This window comes from Orycteropus afer, unplaced genomic scaffold (genome assembly GCF_000298275.1).
Source record: "Orycteropus afer afer isolate SDZICR_OR568_19922 unplaced genomic scaffold, OryAfe1.0 scaffold00247, whole genome shotgun sequence".
NCBI lineage: Eukaryota > Metazoa > Chordata > Mammalia > Tubulidentata > Orycteropodidae > Orycteropus > Orycteropus afer.
Window position 1 is genome coordinate 2,843,563 of NW_006921834.1, and position 22,479 is coordinate 2,866,041.

General features: G+C 43.2%; 1 protein-coding gene across 1 annotated transcript; it reads left to right on the plus strand.

Annotated features, from left to right (window-relative positions):
* Nucleotides 1-12,205: 12,205 nt before the first annotated feature.
* ATP5MC2 (ATP synthase membrane subunit c locus 2) lies at nucleotides 12,206-19,972 on the plus strand. Its single transcript, XM_007949607.2, is given in 6 exon segments — nucleotides 12,206-12,256; nucleotides 12,258-12,274; nucleotides 14,755-14,824; nucleotides 16,637-16,714; nucleotides 17,543-17,736; nucleotides 19,858-19,972. Coding segments are annotated over 6 exon segments (525 nt in total).
* The last annotated feature ends 2,507 nt before the right edge of the window (nucleotides 19,973-22,479 follow it).

Consider the following 22,479-nt stretch of genomic DNA (forward strand, 5'->3'; position numbering starts at 1 on the left):
AGGCGATTGGAAATATCATGGCTTCTATCAGGCGTACCTTAGTCCTCAACGAGACATCCTTGCTCCTCAGCCCTTGAAACAGTTCCTTCGCGGTTGACTTTCCCAATGCTACACGTCGTCTAATGTCCTGACTGCTGCTTCCACTGGCATCAATTGTAGAACCAAGCAACATGAATTCTTTGACAACCTCAATCTCCTTTAGAGTGAGGAGCATTTCAAGTCAAAGGGATGAGCCTACCCAGAACTCATGCCTCTCTCCTCATAGGCCACACTCTTGGTACCCAGGACACAAGGAGCACCAAGCCTACTTCTAAACAAGCAGCCTCAAGCCACTCTGACAAGCAGCCCCAAGTGCACTTCCAAACCTGTATTCTAAACCTGCATGGGCCTCTTCCTGGGGTTCAGTCTGCTGAGAGCACAGACTAAGCTGTTAGGTATACACCTGTAGTCCTGTGGGCCTAGAATATGGATGGAGTTTAGAAGTGTCACTGTACTGAGCACACACGTTTATGTAAGGCCCTCAGATAGTGGGATAGAGCCAAGAATGGAAAGAGAAGGGGTCAAGCTGGGGACTGGAGGAGTCTCAGAGTTCTAAATATAAATCTCTCAGTTAATATTAAGAGATATTTATCAAGATAAGAAGGTAAAACATGGTTCATTTAATAGTTGTTAACTTTAATTATAACTTTTAAATATTTAGACAATATGTGGGCCTATATTTTTATCTTTTGCTGAGCCCACAAATGTTAAACATGGCCTGCTCATCTCACTACCACACTTTTTCCTCCTGCTATTCTAGTTCTGTTCTTTGTGCCTAGAAAGCAGGGCTTTGAACTGGTTCTGACTGGTTCAGTCATGGCAACACAGTAAACCTGGAACAGATCTGAATTTGTAAAATACGGGTATATCAGAATGATAATTGGAAAGGGGAAAAAATATGGGTTGAAGCCCTGGAACAGGAGACTCTGAAGAAGCATAGTAAACCCTTTCAGGAGCCTGATGTGGGAGATTAGGTTATTGCCAGGACACATATTCAAAGAGGTGTAGTTGGCTGCCATCTCTGAGTGGGGCACTGTTGTTTCTGACTCTGCCGTTCAAGAGATTTGGTTGCTGTTATACAATGCATATGCTGTCCTTGTTTTCTAAGTTGGAAATTAAGCTTCTGGAAGGGTGTTGATCCATAATTTTCCTGTTTATCATTCTGGTACACCTATATTTTACAAATTTGGGTCCATTTTAGTTTTATTTAGTTGGCTATGACTGAACCAGGAAGGACCAGTTCGAAGCCCTGTTAAAAATTTCTCAGACTTGCCCATCAAGCAATTATTCTCTCTTCATTCTCACAGCTTCCCAAATCTACCTTTCACGTGAGATCTTTTTTTCCACCTGAAACTTTTTCAGCTTACTACATAAGGAGGTGATTTCTTTGCCCTTGCCCTTTCATAGCTGCCATGACTTCTGCTATTTCCAACCTGAAGAGGGTGTAACTTACAGTGCATACCTGTAGTCATTTTCATGTCTGTCCTCCTGTTCATCTAGCCTTTTTGGCCTTTATGTCTGGGCGTCTTCAGTCTTCTTATAGCATTCATCAATGGCTCTCTTGAGCCACAGTCCTGTTTTAGTTTCTGTGGAAAGACATTGGGAAAGATCTTTGTTCTTAGATGAGCTTAGGTGATATTTGAGGTGAGACCTAATACATAAGACAGGGTCTGGTGTCTCAGGCTGCGTTGGAAAAATAAGGACAGAACCAGGAGTATCTAGATGACAGCTTCAATTTTATTTTAGTGGGGAGAGAATGGAGGGAGTAAAGCCCAGATAAATGGTTAGACTTATGACAGGGTCATCACATACAGGACCAAGTTTCGAGGAGGGTCAAGCTAGAGGGTAAGATTCTTAAGTTGTGGAGGCTATGTAGGGATGGTTCCTAGAAAGTAAAGATTCAAGAAGACTAGACCTGTGAGGGAGAGCATGGCCTCACTCAGTGACCTAGCCAGAAAGCTGAGTGCCATCTTCATCTGTCCCTTCTTCTTCATACCCCACACAATCAATCACTGAAGCCTGCCAGTTCTTCCCTCTAAACCTCTCTGTGCTCTACCTACCTCTCTCAATCCTCACTATTACCCTGGAGCTCAGGTCACTGCCATCTCCCACTTGGATTATGACAATAGCCTCCTGTGATTATTCTCCCTGACAACAGTCCCTCACAGTTTTCACCACACAAGAGCTAGAATGATCTTTCTAAAATGTAAATCTGAGCCTTTCACTCTCTTGTTTAAACCTTATAATAACTCCTCACTGCTTTCTGGATAAAATCCAAATGCCTTAAGGTGATGTTCAAGATCCTTCAGGATCTAGCCACTACCAACCAGTCTCATCTCTCTGCACTGTGCTGCATCCACAATTGTATGTCCTGGCCAACTGAATTACTTGCCTTTTGTGGAAGAGACTACTTAATCCCTTATCTCCAAGCCTTGTAGTTATTGCTCCTTCTCCATAGAACATCCTTCCATTCCTCACTATTCTGGTCTTTCAAGTGTCTTGTAGAAGTCGCCTCCTCCTGGAAGACTTTCTTGACTACCATTTCTTGGGATTAGGATGCAAGTCCTTCCTATGTGCTCCCAGTGCTCACTCCTCTTAAAATACTTATCACACCATATTGTAATTTTTTGTCTTTTTAATTCTCTGTGCCCTCTGCCGGAATATAAACTTTTTAAGGGCAAATATTCTATCTTATTCACTGTTCAATCATTCACAAACTTTGTTGCTAGCCAAGTATATTCAAGGCTAGATCCAAACCAAAACCAAACTCATTGCCATCAAATTGATTCCAACTCATAGAGACCCCCATTGGGTTTCCAAGGCTGTAACTTTTTACAGAAGCAGACTGCCTCATCTTTCTTGTGCAGAGCAGCTAGTGGGTTCAAACCACCAACCTTTTGGTTAGCAGCCAAATGCCCTAACCACTACACCACCAAAGCTCCTTAGGCTAGGTCCAGTATATTTTAAATGCTAGAGATACAGTGGTGAACAATGTCCCTGCTCTTGTGGAGTTTATCTTCCAGTGAGGAAAAATGGCAATTAAAAAAAATTGAAATGTGGTAAGTGCTAAAACAAACAAAAGAGGGTAAGTGGATAGAGAAGGGAAGTTGGTAGCTATTTAGCTAGAGTGGTCAGGAAAAGCCTTTCTGAGGAGGTGATATTTGAGGTGAGACCTAAATGAAATGAGAGCAAGTCAAAAGTTGTCTGCGGGAAGAGTGTTTCAGGCAGAGCAAACAGCTAGGGCCTTGGTGCCTCTGAGTGTCAACAGGAGCCTAGTGTAGCTGGACTCTGAAATTTTTTCTAAGAGTTCTAGAAACTCATTGGTAAGTTTAAAGCAAAGCAGCAGCAGGATCTACATTTTAAAAGATCATCTTAGCTACTTCTTGTGTGGAGAGTAGATGGTGAGGATGCCAGATTGGAAACAGGGAGACCATTTAAGAGGCTATTATACTGATCCAGCAAGAGATGTCATGTCAGTGGCTTGGACTACTCTAGATGTTGGAAATGTGAAAGATGGGCAACTGTGGGATATAGTTGTATTTTCAGTGCCTAGCATAATGTCTGGCTAGACATTCAATGAATATTTGATGAATGAATTAAGAATTAATTAATCCAACCAAATGAGAACTCTGCTGCAACTGAAATCATCCATCCTTTAAGCCTCTGATAAAATCCCAACCCCTCTTCAATGTTAACTTGAGGGCAATAGGTTTCTTCAGACTAGAGTAGACAGCTGCCACTAACAAAGGATTAGTAGTAGGATGTATATATTTGTTAATTCTTAAAATTCAATAGAGAGATGACAAACAACCCAATAGGAAAATGGACAAAAGACATACATAAATAGGCATTTCACAGAAGAGGAAACATGAATGGCCAATAAATATATGAAAAGATGCTCAACCTCATTAATAATCAGGGAAATACAATCCAAACCATGAAATTCCATTTTATACCCGACAGATTGACTAAATACCAAGTGTTAGCAAGGATGTGATAGCAACAGAAACTCATATACTTTGGTAGGCATAAATTTTGGAAAACAAATTGACATTATCTCAGAAAGGTGAAAATATTCATATCCTGAAAAAACTCTTACCCATGTGTATATATATATACAAGGAGACAAGTAAAGAAATGTTCAAGAACCATTGTTTGCAATGGCAAAAAACTAGAAACAACCTAAATATTGACAGGGGAATTAATTGATAACATGGTGGATTATTATACATCAATAAAAATGAATAAACTACAGTTCCGTACATCAGGAAGGAGCACTGGTGGCGCAATGGTTAAAGTGCTGATAACTGAAAGGTAGGCAATTTCAACCTACCAGCGGCTCTGTGGGAGAAAAAAACCTGGTGGTCTGCTCCTGTAAAAATTTACAGCCTAGGAAACCCTGTAGGGCAGTTTGACTCTGTGCTGTAGGGTCACTATGAGTCAGAATCAACTGGACCAGCTCATGACACCACCACCTACATCAACATGCATGAATCTTAGAAACACAATATTAAATGAAAACACCAAGTCAAAGAAATCCACACTCTTAGAATGCAGAAAAGAAAGGGCAGGGAAAGGGGCCAAAATAAACAGTATGTGATAATAATATGAAGAAAAACTAGGCAATAATAAACATAAATTCAAGAGAATGGAGATGGGGTTATTATAGGAGAGAACATGGAAACTTTTAGTGCTATTGTTCTTTTCTTAAAATGGGGCAGATGGCTTAATGGGTGTCCATTTTATTATCATGCTTCATAATCTACATAAAATTTCTTATCTTGAAAGGCATGGATTTTTGTCTCACTTAGTTTATGCTTGTATTCCCGGCACCTAGAACAGTATCTGGCACATAGTAGGAACTCAATAAATATAAGCTGAATAAATAAAACACTTAATCATGGAGCCCATTGATCATTCCAGCTGGAATACTGCCTCTTCAGCTCTTATTACCCAAATAATCTATTAATTCCTGCTGCATATTTATAGTTACATAAGTATGTGTCTTATCTTTCTTACCATTTGTCTTGATTATCTAGTGCTGTTATAACAGAAATGCCACAAGCGGTTGACTAACAAATTTATTGTTTCACAGTGGAGGAGTCTGGAAGTCCGAATTTAGAGAGCCAACTCTAGCGGGAGGCTTTTTCTCTTTCAACTCTTGAAAAAGTCCTTGTCTCCTTTTAACATCTGTGGGCCTGGTGTTCCTTAGAGATTCTATGTGTCTTGTCATCAATCTTCCCTTGGATCTAGAAGGTTCTCAGCACAGGGACCCCAGAGCCACAGGACACGCTCTGCTCACAGCTCTTCTTTCTTGGTTGTACTGAAGTCCCTCTTTCTCTGCTTGTTTCTCTCTCTTTCTAGCTCTTGCAAGATAAAAGATGATGGAACCCACAGCCCAGGGAAACTCCCCTTTTATCTAATCAGGGCTATTACCTGATTAAGGGAGTTGCACCCCACATTAATCCTTTTAAAAGAGATTGGCTTACCACATAAGATCACATCATGGGGGATGATTTCATCATTACAAAATTGTCAAATCACTGGGAAGCATGGCCCAGCCAAACTGGCACATCTTTTTGAGGAATACAATTCAATCCTTGACACCATAATGAATTTATAAAAATAAGGGATTGTGTTTTCTACATTTTTTATTCTAGTTCACAATATGTAGCACAATATCTTGCACAAAATAGATGCTCAGTAAATATTTGTTGATTCCTTGAAGTCACAGGAGATAAGAACAGACAAGGAAGGTTAGAGCTATGCTATTTAATGTATATTTAAAGCTAAAAGAGAAATTTGTAGTCATCCAGTGCATTCCTATATTTTATGGATGCAAAAACTGAAGTCCAGAGAGGTGAAGTGATTTTGTCAAAGTCACATAATTAATTAATACTATTTACTACTTACTGCCGTGGAGTCGATTCCTACGATCTTGGGTTTTCTGAAGTGTATCTCTACAGAAGTACATTGCCCAGTCTTTCTTCCAAGGAGTGGCTGGTGGGTCGAACCACCAGCCTTCTGGTCATGTCAAAATCTAGGAGTCTCTGAGTGGTGCAAATGGTTAATGCACTTAGCTATTTACAAAAGATTGGAGGTTGAAGGCCACCCAAAGGCACCTTGGAAGAAAGGCTTAATGATCTACTTCTAAAAACAGCTATTGAAACACAGTTCTCTGACATAAGTGGGTTATGATAAATTGGAATAGACTTGAGGGCAACTAGTACTCCCCCCCCCCTAAAAAATCCCAAAATCTAGCCCTCAGATCTCTAGCTTTTTTTTTTCCCCCCTTAAAAAATCCCAAAATCTAGCCCTCAGATCTCTAGCTTGCTGCCCAGAGCTCTTCATAATATATCACAATACCTTTTATTTTCTGATAAGTTTGTGTCTTCCTTAGCTTGGAAACCTCCAAATAGCAGGGACCTAATCTGTTCATATAGATGCTTAATCATGGCTCCTAGATAAATCTGTAGGATATATACAAATTCATCACATAAATTCAAAGGAACTTAGATTCTTTCCCAGCAAAAACTTTCTTAGTTATCCTTCCATCACCAATTTTACCACTGATCTCCCCCTTACCAGTTGCCATAGAGTCAATTCCAACTCATGGGAACCCCATGTGTGTCAGAATAGAATTGTGCTTCATAGGGTTTTCATAGCTGTGACCTTTTGAAAGCAGACCACCAGGCCTTTCCTCCAAAGCACCTTTAGATGAATTTAAACCTTTCAGTTAGTAGCCAAGCACTTAACGGTTTGTACCACCCAGGCCTGGATACCAAAGATCCTCTCTCTTTTTCCGTTTACTATTTCCTCAGGTTAACCATCAGGTTAACTGATGGTTCACAGTCCTGCTATCCTGAGGAACTGATTTAGCAAGGGAAAGGAGAATGTCCAGCAGTCAGTGCCCACCAGTCAGTCAATGCCCACCAGTCAATCACAGGCCCAGGAGCTTGACATTGACAATCACAAATAAATAGAGGAACTCAAGATCAAAGAATAGTCCTCACTGACAGTATAAGGGTATCACTTCAACTTGTATAAAATTGCCTGCTAGCAGAAAGAAAGTGAATCCTGGAAAGTTAACCCTGGAAAGAATCTTAGAGATCACCTTCTTCTATTGCTGGTTTTCCCAAACGAGGAAACTGGAGCTAGTTAATAGCAGGGTTGGCACTAGACTCTTCATCTCCTCCTTCTAAAACAATTGTTCTCTCCATGCTATACACTGACAACATAAACCCAAAACCAAAGCCATTGCCTTTGAGGGGATTCTGACTCATAGTAACCCTTTAGGACAGAATAGAACTCCCCCATAGTGTTTCCAAAGCTGTAAATCTTTACAGAAACACTCTGCATCATCCTTCCACAGCTAAGTGGCTGGTGGGTTCAAACTGTCGACCTTTTGGTTAGCAGCCAAACACTTTAACCACTAGGCCACCAGAGCACCCTACAGGCAACACAGTAGCTGATAAAATGCATCATAAAGTAGCCTCATCTTAAGCCATTTAAAAAGCAAAACAAAACAATATGCCATTGAGCCAATTCAGATTCATAGTGACCCTACAGGACAGAGTAGAACTGCCCCACAGTATTTCGAAGGCTATGATATTTACAGAAGCAGACTGTGACATCTTTCTCCCACCATATCTTTCTCCTAAAGATGGTGGTCTGAACTGTCAACCTTTCAGGTTAGCAGCTGAGCTGCTTAACTACTGCAACACCAGGACTTCTTAAGGCATAGGGAATGTTGTTGTTGTTGTTATGTGCCCTCGAGTAGGCCCCGGACTCATAGCGACCCCTCCTTGGGTTTCTGAGCTGTATCACTATGGAAATAGATTGCCCAACCGTCCTTTCAAGGAGTGGCTGGTGGGTTTGAACCGCCAGCCTTCTGGTTAGTAGTCAAGTCTCTTAGGCACTAAGCTACCAGAGCTCCTAAGGGATTGTTGTTGTTGTTGTTATGTGCCCTAGAGTTGGACTCGACTCATAACAACCCCTCCTTGGGTTTCCGAGGCAGTATCTCTACGGAAGTAGATTGCCCCATCTTCCTTCCGAGGAGTGGCTGGTGGGTTTGAACCTCCAGACTTCTGGTTAGCAGTCAAGTGCCTTGGGCACTATGCTACCAGAGCTACCAGAGCTCCTAAGGGATAGGGAATAAAAAATAGATAATTCAGAACCTTCCTCTTCTGGCTGGACATTATATATATATATATTTCCCTTTGCATTTCTGTTTGTCTTTTTATCCCTCTGAAGTTTCTCTCTGTGAATCCTTCTATTTGGGGTTTCAACTTGAACGATGGCATGCCTGCATGATTCTTTTGATTTTACTTCTCTGAGCTACTGAGTTTCCTGTTCAAAGGCAAACATGCATAACCCAATCAAGATTCTTTCTTGGTGACCTTTGTGGAAAAGAACACTAGAATTTCTGTATGGAAGATGCTGGACCTCCCTCCTAGCCCATCCAGTCAATTAAAATGAGTCTCTGGTCCCCCAGGAGGGTTGTTAACCAATCTTGAAAAAGAGGAAAATCAATCTCATTTCTTCGTCACTACTGTGCAGGGAGGCTGCTAACCAGTCAGAATATGCCAGTAGCAGTCATTAGAAATCCCGCCAATCAGGCCAGTCTTCTTACATGGTCTGGCAGGGAAAGAAAGAGATTGATTGGAAAGGATAGTTCTGACTCCACACCCTTCCCTTCCTGGGCACAAGATTTTCCTCAGTGAAATGAAGGCAGGATCATTCCCCAAGATCATGGTTAGAAAGATCCCTAGACTCTCAGCCTAATCTTCTCTTGGTTCATTTTTGTTGTTTTCAAATTCACCCATCCCTCACATACCTCATCTACATTTTTGTAGTCTTACTGCTCCCCTTCAAATCTTGCTTCAGACTCTGTAGCAATAGCCCCCAGGATTTTCAACCCTCCCCAGAGATCTTCACCCAAAAACTTGTCAAATAACTTGTTTTGTATAATTCATGTAGGAGAAAAAATTCGGTGAGTGATAGTTGAGTCTGTTTCAGGAGACATCATTGCAGGGAACTTGCAAAGAACAGTCTTGAGGGACCAATACAGAACTGAGTTGCAATGATCCAATAGTAATCATTGCTACCGCTCCTTGGAAGGGAGACTGGGCAATCTACTTCTATAGAGATCCAAAAACCAACTTCCTGCAGTGATTTTAGATCCGACTCATAGTGCACCGCCTTGGGCTTCTGAGGCAGTTATCAGTATGGAAGTAGATTGCCCAATCTTCCTTCTGAAGAGTGGCTGGTGGATTTGAACCGCCAGCCTTCTAGTTAGCAGTCAAATGCTTTGGGTACTAGGCCACCAGAACTCCCTCCATAGAGATACTGCCTCAGAAACCCAAGGAGGGGTGCAATGAGTCAGAATTGACTCCACCGCAGTGAGTGTTTGTTTTTGCCTTTGGATTGACTAACAAGGAGCCCTGTCCACACAGTGTTTAAGCAGCTCAGCTGCTAAAGAAAAGATTGGCTGTTAGAATCTACCAGCTGCTCCATGGGAGGAATATGTGGCAGTCTGCTTCTCTAAAGATTACAGCCTTGGAGACCCCATGTTGTTGTTGTTAGCGCCCTCCAGTCGGCTGCGACTCATAGCGACCCTATGTACAACAGAGCGAAACACTGCCCGGTCCTGTGCCAGCCTCACAATGCTTGCTATACCTGAGCCCACCGTTACAGCCACTGTGTCAATCCATCTTGTTGAGGGCTTTCCCTTTTTTCGGTCCTATAGAGTCCCTGTGAGTCTAAATTGACTGGATGGCAGTGAGTTTGGTGTTTTGGTTATTGGGTATCAAGCACTTTGATGTTGTCCCACTATTCCAATTATTACTCCTAATTTACATAAAAGGAAATCGATTTAGAGAGGTTAAACAGCTTGCCTACGGGCACACAGCGACTTGAGAATGCAGGTTGGTCTAAATCCGGAGCCCACCACTATTAAGGCAGAGAAACAGTGCAGGTTGTAAAAACTTTTGGGAGGAGCCAGCTTTAGCTTCCTCGCAGGCCAGCTCCTCAATGCTCTTTTGGGATTGCTGGCAGTATCGGAGAGAGGTCTTAATTATCACGCAACAAACTGCAACAACCGTTTTGTGGTGGCGCCTCCTAAGAATTGTGGACTTTTTGTCTCTTAGAATGTAAGCTAAGAGCCTAAGGGACTTCATTATGCGAGAGGTGAAGTGGTCTGGGAACCTCAGGGGATAAACTCTTAAGACCCTTGCTAGCCTGTCTTCCCTTTCTCCTCACAACATGTTACACGTTGCTTGGCGTTGCTTAACCAAACCAAACCAAACCGACTGCCATCGAGTTGATTCTGACTCAGTGACCCCACTGGGTTTCTGAGGCGGTCAATCTTTACGCAAGTAGATCGCCCCGTTTTCCTTGCGTTGAGTGTCTGGTGGGTTTGAACAGCCAACCTTCTAGCAGGCAAATGCCTTAGGCAGAGAAACAGCGCCACCAGAGCGCCTTTGGCACTGCTTGGTACTTGGTAAATACCTGTTGATTGATTGATTCCCAAGGATTCGAGCTCCATTCCTCAAACACCACCCCCGCTCCCGGTACCCCTGTCAACGGTTAAGAACCAGAGAGAGATCTGGGGATTTCAGGGGAACCTGTGAGAACCTTAAGGGAGCTGGAATCTTGGATTTAAGGAACATGGGAAGTCCCCTACTCTTCTCTCCTCGCCTGCTTCTCCTATCTCCCCACTCCTAACCCTCCCTTTCAGGAGCTTAGGGCCATAAAAATGCAGATGGAGGATCGGTGTGAAATAACGGGCCCATATAAATCCCTCTGCCGCCCGCCTGCAAGATGGATTGGCCGCATTGAAATTCCTCCGCGAGGATAATTAAACTCGGGGCCTCATCCGGGCAAAATTACATTCCTGTAATGGCGTCGCTCGGGGTCCCGGGAAATTGCTCCGTGGGCTTTCAGCGGCGGTTTTTATCGTCGGCCGGGGTGTGCCTGGCTGCGGCTCGCCTCTCCTCCGGGACCGTAAAGCTGCTGCCGTGATTTATCCTCCCCTTCTCCCAAATCCGATTAAATGGAGGAGCTCGGGGCCGGGGCGCCGCGGGGCCCGGGAGCCGGGAGGGGGCGGCGGGAAGGACGGGGCCAAGGAGGGGAGGACAAACGGCCCCTCAGAGGGTGGCGGATTTGGCTTTATTTACAGCCGCGGCTTTCTTTTTATTTTTTATTTTTTATGGGGGTTTAGTGAGCTTTTCCCGTCTTTCTCGTGCTGCCTTTCAAGTACGATACCCGGATGGCTGGGTTTTGGACAGGAGGGAGAAACTGGGTAGGCCTTGTTGCCCTTTTCTTTCCAAAGGATCAGTCAGACTCTGGGAGACAAAGTGGTTTAGAGGAAGAGGTGTGGGCCAGGAAACCTCCCCCCCACACACACACACACACTTCCTTCCATCAAGGAAAGAACGAGCGAAAGGGCACGCGGGAGAAGGCAAGGGGACTTTCATGAAGGCACCTCTTGGGGTGCCCACTTATCCTAACGCGTAGGTGAGGCCTGGACAGAGGCGTGGGCATGTCTGGGGTGACCTCGTAACCTAAATGCAGATCACAGGTGCCTGTTACTCCTTGACTGTCCCAGGACTCAGGAAAGAAGGCTTAGGATCAGGGTGCCTTGGCTCTCAGTCATCTCTAGTCTATGTCTTCTGGCTCGCTGCTGCTCGTTTCCTCGTAACTGATTATCGGAATAAGAGAACGAGAAAAAAAAGAGGAAGTCACCAGAGGTAGTTGGAGCATTTTGCCGACTATTCGTCCACTGAACGCGTTTCCCGTCCAAAGATGTGCGGGTCCCGTAGGCAATGGAAGGCAAAACTCCAGTGGCTATATTTTCCTCGTTACATTTTTTTTTACTCGTTACATTTTGGATAGTAAATCTCAATTCTGATTTTATGCTATTTAACACCGATTTTTTTTTTTTTCTTGCAATGTGACTGCGCATGCTCGCATAGGGGACGCGCGTCAACGATTCAAACTCCGTGCGGACACAGTCGGCTCCGCCTGCAGTTTCTCTTCTCCAACACCAGGTGGAGCGACTGGCCGGACGAAGCTACCGAGGTGGCGGGCGGCGCTGTAGCGCCCGGGCGGACCCTCTACGTTTCAGTCTATCTTTGGCGGAGCAACTCGTTGGCCCGGGTTGCGCATGCGCTGAGCTTTACCTCCCGCTATCTCCGCCCCCCTCCCCTCTCTGTCTTCTCTGCACTAGGAGCAGGTAAGGCCTGTTGGGCCTCGCGGCCGATTTGCGCCGCGCAGGCGCGCGGGGCACCCTACCTCGCGCGGATGCTTTGAGGCCCTTACGGTGCATGCTTCCACCCGGGTCCTGTCACCCTGCCTGGCTCCCGGTATTCCCGCGCTTTAGGACTGCCCCTCCCGCGTGCCGGTGACCTCTAGCCGCGCGGGCCTGGCGCCATCTTGGATGTCTGTCGCGGGGGGGTGGTTCTTTGGAGCAGGCGAAAGTCAAGTCCCGGGTTCTCATTTTCACCTGTTCAGACTCAGCTCTCGCAGTATACTTTTCTCACCCTCTTGCCCTTTCAGAGTTGTCACAGCCCCAAGCTCTCCCTTATTTTTGCGTTCGCTCCCCCAAAGACTGTCGGCCCCAGAATCTCAGGTGCCCCGAGCAAAGGAGGTAGTGAATCATATAGACCTGCAATCCTCAGTTTAAAAAGGAAACCTTGAATAGCAGAAGTGAGCAGAACAGGCAGAGCACCCTTCCTTCAGACAGTGGCCTCGGAGAGCTAAGGCAGAAAAGAGGGGCTTGTATCGTTCTCTTTCCTGGCAATCCAGTGAAGTTGGAAAAGCACACAGTTGGTGGACTTGAGAAGTAAGAGTTTCTGTTAGCGGTATTAGGTCCAGAACAGCGGGGCTAGGGGCAAGCTGATGGTGCCAGCATGGAAGAATGTCCACTTGTCAGCTTAACCTGTCGAAGGTTTATTAACCTCCCAGGGTTCACTCTCAAAAGGAAAAGATTTAAGAAGGGAAAGAGAGCTATGATTATTTAGGAGCTCTGATTCTACGTAGTGCCCAGGGTGTTGAAGGCTAACAATTGCAGACTTCAGGGTTAAACAACCAATAGAGGGACGTGTACCTCACTCCAGGTCCTATCAAAAAACCAAGCGCATTGTTGTCAAGTTGATGCCAACTCATAGTGACTCTATAGGACAGAGTAGAACTGCCTCATAGGAATTTCAAGACTATAAATCTTTATGGAAGCCATAGAGTGGCTGGTGGGTTGAAACCACAGAATTTTTGTTAGCAGCTGGCTTAATCACTGTACCACCAGGGCGCTACTACACCTCACTTAGGCTCCCTTGTCATCCTTATTGTGGCCTTATTACATGCCAGCACCACCTTAAACTCTTTATATATATATATATATATATATATAATTTAATCCTCCTAAGAATCACATGTTACAAATAAGAATATCAAAGTTTAATTGCCTTAGGGGAAAAAAAAATTCATTATTTTTTTAAAGCTTTAAAGAAGTTTTGTTTTTTCCCCTAAGAAAACCTAAGTAAAACAACAGCAAAATTGGATTTGATTTACATATGCACAGAAATCAGAGTTGTAGACAGGCAAAAATTAATGTAAAAGTAACAAGCTCTGAGTTCAGTAGTGTTACAACTAGGACAATATTGAGTACAACTCATTTAAGGAAGTGGCATTTTAACAGGCCAAAGTAATTACTGAGTATTTCAGCCTAAGATTTATTAGAAAGCCTATTATTTTTAACTTAATGAGAAGATCTGAGTTCAAGTTCTGGCTCTAGCACTGTCAGAGTCTCAAGATTGGCTTTAAACTGTGGCTCCCAAAGTTAAGTATACATACGAGTCATTTGGGAAGCTTGTTCAAAATGCAGGTACTTGGACCTTATCCCCGGAGATCCTGACCAGTCAGTCTGAATTGGGGCTCAGGATTTGTGTTTTAAATACATGTGCATCCCTAAATGATTCTGGTTCACGTAGATCTCTCACTTCACTTCGAGAAACCTTTCCTTGATCTTTAGCTCTCACCCTGTCTCTTCTCTCAGATAAGCTTAGATCTACCAGCTTAGGCACCTACTGGGTATCAGCTACATGTTGGGAATACAAAATTGAATACCTCTTAGTGTGATGATTAAAATGAATAGTTTAATAGTCATTGCTAATTGGAGTAATGCAGAGTTTCTCACTGATCAGCCTTACCCTATGAATACAGGAAATAGAAGTGTTTTAAGCAATAAAATTCTTCCCAGGTAATTCAGTGAAAAAGATTGTTGGAGACCTTCCAGTGTCTTAGCCTTCAACAAATATCCCCCAGTTTTTGAATTAATAGGCTTTTAAAAGTCCAGGCAATGAGATCTTAAAAAGGGTTCCTTTTCAGTAGGAACTAAGGAAAACTTAGGCAAAGGATACTCTGGGAAACTGCCTCTGAAAATCCCAATTTATGAGGCTATGGGAATGGATAATTAGTCTTAAAGTTACCATTAAGTAGCAACTTGTTCAGGCAAGGCAAGGTCGTTTGATTATAAGGAAGTCTTGGAAACGGGTTTTTGAATAAAATCATGACTTCAGGTTCTAATTCCATCTCTGCTGATGACTCAAGGTTAGTTTTTCTACTCTGGACCAATTAAATTTTCCAGAGCATGTTTTCTGCTAATGAGAATATAGTTTAGGGAGGACAGTTTTTACAATGCTGCTTCTCTAATTCCAGCTCTCCTACCACAGCCCCTCATCCCCTGAAAATGTATGGCTGCGCCAAATTTGTCTCCACCCCTTCCCTGGTGAGTACCTGCCTTTTATAGGAGCCTAATTTGGGGTATCTTGTCTCTTCTTTGCTGTCAGACCTTGTTCCTCACAGTTGGGCTGGGGAAAGTGAGAGATTTTTTGGAAAGGAAGGCATTTGCTCTGGTAGCCTGACAGGAGAGAGAGAATGCTTACCAGATACCCTCTTTTTAAAAAAATTTTTGCAGTGTTCCTTCCCTTCACCTCCCACCCCTGGTAACCAACAAAGAAAATTTCCTTCCATATATAAACCTTTCTTTGACTTTTTACAATAATGAACTAATACGATATTTGTCATCCTGTGATTGACTTATTTCACTCAGCATAATGTCCTGTAAGTTAATCCACATTATGCAGAGTCTACATTATTCTTTAGTGTTGCATAATACTCCGTTGTGTGTATGTACCATAGTTTGGTTATCCATTCTTCTGTTGATGGGCACCTAGGTTGTGTCCATCTTTTTGCTATTGTAAATAGTGTTGTGATGAACATGGGTTACCAGATAGCCTCTTAACCCACATTCCTTGAAGGCTAGTTAATGCCTCTCATACAGCCATCTTTGAAGGAGCATATAGATGAAAATAAGGAGCTTTGGTGGTATAGTGCCTAAGGCATCTGACTGCTAAACAGAAGGTTGGTGGTTCAAACTCCATTGAAGGAAGATAGGGCAATCTACTTCCATAAAGATACACCGCCTCGGAAATCCAATGATCATCGTTGTGTTTTGGAATCAACTCAATGGCAGTGGGTTTTTTTTTTTTTTTAAAGAGATGAAAATGTAAACCAAGATAAGATTATCTAATCCTGAAACTGTTCCTGTGTACATGTCTTGGTGGATATGACATAGGCTGTATCACTTGAGCAGAGTATTGAATGCAGAATCTTGTCCTGAGAGTTGGAAAGGAGAGCCACAGCTAGGAGTTTCCTGTGGGAACTTAAATTTGGTTGAAAAGCTAAAATACACATAAATTTATATTGGGAAGATATTTAACTCAGAAGCAGCAACGTGGAAGAAATGCCAAATTAACAGATAATGGAGGCACTTGATTAATAGATTATAAATGAAAAGGTTTGATGCTATTAGTAGGTCCCGTTTATTGAGCAGTTATCATGTGTCTGGCACTGAGTTTACCAGTACATTATCGTTGCTTCTCAAATCAACTCTGGGAAATGATATTCTCATTTCACAGATGAGGAAACAGGCTAAAGGAAATTAAAAATCACTTACCCTGAGATCATACAGTTGATACAGAGCTGAAATTTGAATCTATATATATCTGACTTGAAAGTCCTGGGTCTTGTCTTGTATATTATCTGGCTTGGAGTCAGAAAAGACTACCAGGGGAGAATTTTGAGCGTGAATCTTTGTGTCGGTTTACCAGAAGGATGTGTTCAGGGAAAGTGCCCCTTTCTGATCTAATCCTTGGCCTCCTTCTTACAGGCTGGCCTCAACAATGTGTATTTCTCCCTTGTTGAGTAAAACAAATGTTTCTGAGCATAGGTTTTTTTGATTACTTAAGGGCTATGAAAGTGTACATTGAGGGTGAGTAAACCTTTGTGGCCCAAAAGGAGGTAAACTTTGTTTCCGTAAAGCAAAGAAGCCTGGGAAGCAAGAGAAATGACATTGTTATTAAATCTAGAATTAGCTAAAATTAAGAATGATCCAAGATTCTGATTTAAGTGTGAGAGGATGGAAGAGACATCAGAGGAAAGAAGATCCTATCTGTTGAGGTCGGTAATAACTTAGCATGGTTCTGAAACTCCTCTATAGCCTTCCCTAATCTTCCTGCTCTTGCATCATTCTCACTAGGTCAGGAGCACCTCTCAGTTGCTGAGCCGACCATTGTCTGCTGTGGTACTGAAGCAACCTGAAACACTGACAGATGAGGTGTGTTACAAGTATAGTTGGGCCTGTGGTTTGGGTGACAAAAGTGGGGAGGGTTACCTGCTAGAACCAGTAGGGGGAGTGTCGAGGACAATAATCATAAACCAAAATTAGTGAAAGATCAAGGCCACTGGCTTTAGGTGCTGAAGAGCACTTAATACCATATATACTGTGGTATATCAGCTGTGTGAATAATGATGTTATTGTTGTTATGTGCCATCGAGTCAGCCCCAACTCGTAGTGACTCCTCCTTGGGTTTCCTAGGCAGTATCACTATGGAAGTAGATTGCCTCATCTTTCTTCCAAGGAGTGGCTGGTGGGTTTGAACCACTAGCCTTCTGGTTAGCAGTCAAGTGCTTTAGCCACTACGCTACCAGAGCTCCAGGTTGGGCATTCCTACTTCCGTAGTGATACTGCCTCGGAAACCCAAGGAGGGGTCACTATGAGTCGGGGCCAACTCGATGGCAAATAACAACAACAATACTGTGGTATACCAGCTTTTGCCACTGGCATCATGTGCTAATGTGTGCTGCTAATAACTACCATTGCTTGGCCTAGTTTACTGACTTTGATTGAGAGCGTCTAGTCCCGAGAAGATCTCAGTGCACTAAGAATAGCCAGGGTCTCTCAGTCTTCAACATCTAGACTAATCTACCTCCTACATTAAGCAGTTCTGTTTGACAGCATTTTAAGGCATTTTCCAGGAGGCAAATGATGTTCAGTTTAGGGGAGAACAATGGGATTTGGCAGTATAAAGGGTTTAAATAGTACAGAAGTCTCCAAAGCAAAAGGTTTCCCTAAAAATTTTACCTTCCACCTACCTCTTCACAGAGCTTCAGCAGTTCAACAGCCCCACGTTCCCTGACCTCACTTATTCCTAGTCGCAGCTTCCAAACAAGTGCCATTTCAAGGGACATCGACACAGCAGCCAAGTTCATTGGGGCTGGGGCTGCCACAGTTGGAGTGGCTGGCTCTGGAGCTGGGATTGGGACTGTCTTTGGGAGCCTCATCATTGGTTATGCTAGGTAAGATAAGTTGGTTCCCCTGCTTAGCTTTTCATTGAATTTAACTTCTAATTAATTGAAATTAGGTAAAATTTAAGATTTCAGTCTCTTAGTCATACTAGCCACATATCAGATGCTCAGTGGCCATAGGTTGGCTCTTTCATGTTGAAATGTAAATATAGAATATTTCTGTCACTAAAGAAAATTCTGTTGAACAGCTTTGGCAAACTAAGACCCAAGGGCCAAATATGCTTTTGTATACCTGTACAATCTGAACTTTTAACGTTTTTAATGGTTTTTTATTTGTTTTGTTTTAAATTACACAACAGAGACTTCAAATGCCCACAAAGCCTAAAACATTTACCTTCTGGTCCTTTATCTAGAAAGTTTGTGATCTCCTGGTCTACAGCCTCAGTCAGCATGTTAACCTCACTACTGTTTTTTTTTTTTGCCATCCCCAGGAATTCCCTTCTGTCACTCCTGGGAAGACTGCCTCTGCAGCCAGCCCCACTGGTCCCTTAAACTTGGGACCATTTGGTCCCTGCTTACATTGGGTAACTTGTTAGAACTAAATTAATCCTTTTGAGACCAGCAAGTTCTCTTAATGTCTTTAGGGGAATAGATTTATTTTTCAAGATTTGTATGAAACAAGAAGCCTGACTGCTTCTGTGTTCACAATTCTGATAAAAGTTGATGGTGCTTTACCTTAGCCATCAGGCCTCCAGAGGTGTCAAAAAAAAAAAAAAAAGCCCACTGCCATTGAATCAATTCTGACTCATAGAAGTCCTACAGGACAGACTAGAACTGCCCCATAGGATTTCCAAAGTTCTAGATCTTTATAGAAGCAAACTGCCTCATCTTTCTCCAGTGAACAGCTGGTGGGTCTGAACTGCTGACCTTTTGGTTAACAACCAAATGCCTTTAACCACTGCACCACCAGAGCTTCCTGAGGTGTCAGAGTGAGGGAAATACTAATTATATATTGATCTTCAAAGTTGGGAGTCTTTTTTTGAGTATTTTGGAATGAAGAGAAGAAAGGTAGTTCTGTCCCTGTGATTCTCCTTGTCCTCTAGAACAGTGGTTTTTTTTTTTTTTTTTTTTAATTGTGATTTGGGTGAAAATTTACAGAGCAAATTCACTTTCCATACAGCAGTTCACATACACTTTGTCTCATGACATTGACTACAGTTTACCACAATGCAACAGCATCCCTCCCACTTCCTCCCAACAGTTACCTCTTCCCTGTGTCCATCCCTCCATGCACTCCTGCCCCCTGAGCTGCCTCCCTGGGCATACACAGCCTTCTTTCTCCCATGATTATTCTCTCCGAGGAGTGTATCTACCTCAGGTAAATGTTCAACTCATGTGCCTGTCTTTTGTTTGGCTGGAAGCCACAGGTGTGGGTTCAATTCCAGACCTGAAGGGCAGCCAGGGGCCGTAGTCTCAGTGGTTCCACCAGGCTCTATCGGACCAGCAAACCTGGTCCTCCCCCCCCTTTTTTTTCCTCCAAATGATTTTGAGTTTTGTTCCACATTGTTCTCCCTCTCCATCAAGGATCTCCTACATATATCCCCCTCCGAGTGGTTGACAGTGGTAGCTGGGCACCATCTAGTAGAACAGTGTTGTTTTGTATATTGTTTTTAATTATGTTCCATAAAATGCTAGGATTCTGAGGATGTCTCCTCCAAAGATTAGACTGTCTTAGAGAATGAGGGGAGGCCAATCAAACAGGCCTTTAAAGTCCCTCACTTTTTATGTGTTTCATACTTTGAGGTTCTGCTGCTTAAAGTTTGAAAACCCTACTCTAGATAGACCCTGCTACTCTGGATGCCTCTGCCATCCTAGTTGGGCCCTGGATATTAAGTGTCCAGGCCTAGAGGTCTTAAGTTATGATGGTGATGTGGCTGATTCATTAGAGGATTTAATGTTTATACCTGGGCCATGTCAAAGGATTTTGGGTAATTCATGTCCATCACTCAGTCCCTATAGAACCTTTGGTGTGTCAGGGCAAGAATTTGAGCATGATGGTATCGTAAGATGAGTTCTAGGATGGGAATTGTCTCTGAGCCTGCCTTTAATGTTTGTCCTTTTGTGTGTGTGTGTGGACTAGAAATTCAGTCTTTTCTCCTTCCCTTCTTCCAGGAACCCTTCTCTGAAGCAGCAGCTCTTCTCCTACGCCATTCTGGGCTTTGCCCTCTCGGAGGCCATGGGGCTCTTTTGCCTGATGGTGGCCTTTCTCATCCTCTTCGCCATGTGAAGGAGCCATCTCTGCCCTCCCACAGTTCTTTTTCCCGTGTATTGTCTACCATATATGTTCCTTTCCTTGTACCTCCCCAGGCAGCCTGGGGAAAGTGATTGGTTCAGGGTTTGACAGAGGGAAGATAAATAAATACTGTATTAATAAGATGTTTCTTGAGCCTTCTATGTATATTTTTTTCCCACAGTTGGCTAAGTGCCTTGAGAAAACAAGGCCTGGAGGGTAGTGATGGTTCTAAAATCAACATGGGTCTGGGGGAAAAAAAATACAGTCAACATGAGCCTGGGCTCATTTGTTCCTTATTCTTTGCTTTGCTGTTGTTGTTGTTGTTTGCCGTCAAGTCGGCTTGACTCATAGCAACCCCTCCTTGGGTTTCCGAGGCAGTATCACTACGGAAGTAGGATTGCCCAACCTTCCTTCCGAGGAGTGGCTGGTGGTTTTGAACCGCCAGCTGTCCGGTTAGCAGGCAAGTGTCTTAGCCACTATGCTACCAGAGCTCCCATTCTTTGCTTTAGGGAACCTCTATTCAAATAAACCCTCCATTTTAATAATTTTGACCTGGCATGGCCTGTTACTTGCCTTGAAGGATTGGGTTAGTAGCAACTTCAGGGTTGGCTTAAAATACTGACTACTGTTCTTAGGTGTTGACTACTAGACTCTCCATTTCCACTGCCACCCTCCTGGCTTAGGCCCTTTTGCAACCCACTTGGTTTATTGCTGTAACATCTTAACTGGCCTTCTGCCTGCAATCCCTGTAGCATTTACTTCTACTCACAACTGCCAAGCTAATCCCCTACACATAGAACTGCTCTTGTCATTTACCAATCCAGAAAACCCAGAGTGGACTGTTTTGTCATTTTTCAAAAACTCTGCACACTTTCCTATTCATATTATACCTTCCAGCCTTGCCCATTTCCGATTTATCTTCCTAAATAATCAGTCTATAGTAAATTGGTCTGTACTAACGTGTGTGTGTGTGTGTGTGTGTGAGTGTGAGTGATTTGCCTTGCAAATTAGATTTTTGGTTTCTTGAGGTGGGGACTATGTTATTCTCATCTTTGTATCCCTGTGAGTATTATGATGCATCCAACATAGCAAGTGCTTAAATTTTTATTTCATCACCCAATACAACCCCCTGCCTTCACAAGTGAGGAAACCGTTTGAGATGGAAAAACATTAATTGGCAGAGCTGGAACTAGAGCCGGGATCCGGAATATGAGACTACCACACTATTGGTCTTCTGTGACTCTCCCCAACCTGATTATCTCTCATGATTGTTAACATTTTCCCAAGCAAGGAAGAAGGGGCATAGTAACCCAAAAGAAATGTTTTATAAATTCCTCAAGAGGGACTTTGTCAGACTGTGAAGTCAGTATAAAGTCAAGAAATTACATCTAAAACAGAATAGGAAGAGGAATGTGGCCAGGTCCACTTCTGGGGAGGGGAAGAAAAAGGCCACTAAAAACTTTATGGATAGCAGGGAAACAATGTCTAATACAGTGCCAGAAGCTGAGCCCCTCAGATTGGAAGGCACTCAAAATATGATGGGAAAAGCTGCTGCCTCAAAGTATTGTTGACCTTAGTAACAGGGATGGAGTAAAGCTTTCTGGACCTTTGTTTGCTGATGTGGCATGACCCAAAATGAGAAGAAACAGTTGCAGACATTGATTCATAATCAGAATGTGGAATGTATGAAGTATGAATCCAGGAAAACTGGAAGTTGTCAAAAATGAAAATGGAGTGCATAAAGATCAATATCCTAGGCATTAGTGAGCTGAAATGGACTGGTATTGGCCATTTTGAACCAGACCATCATATGGTCTGTTATGCTGGCAGTGGTAGTTAGGATTGTGTGTCAACTTGGCTGAGCTGTGGTTTTGTGGTTTGGCATCTGGGTAGTTACTCCCCATGATGAAATTGTAATCACCGCCATGATGGAATCTGCTGTGAGCACCTAAACAGTTGAAGGGGAGTTGCCGACACCATGTGACCTGCTTCCAGCATATATGGAGAAGCTTTGAGAAAGGTCTCCACCTTTGGCACATTTTGGATCCTGCGTTTGGCTGAGTCTTCATCTCCAGTTCCTAGACTTGAACCAGTGACCTGCCATGTTACCTGCTGACCTTGGGATTGCCATTTTACCTGTTGACCTTGGGTTTATCAGCCTCAGTAGCCAGCAGCTGTGTGAGTTAGATGCCTCCAGCTCCAGTGGGTCTGGAATAAGAATGAACTGAAGCACAAGGTCAAGGGGCCTTCACCCAGCCCCTAAAGCCATCAATCTGAACTCAAACTTTTAGACTCCCAAACTAAAAGAATAAATTTCTGTGTGTTGAAGCCATCCACTTGTGGTATTTCTCTTATAGTAGCACTAGAGAATGAAGACACCAGCAATGACAAAAAGGAATAGCATCACTTTTATTGTCAAAAAGAATATTTCAAGATCTATCCTGAAGTACAATGCTGTCAATATCCATAAGCCTACAAGGAAGACCAGTTATAGAACTATT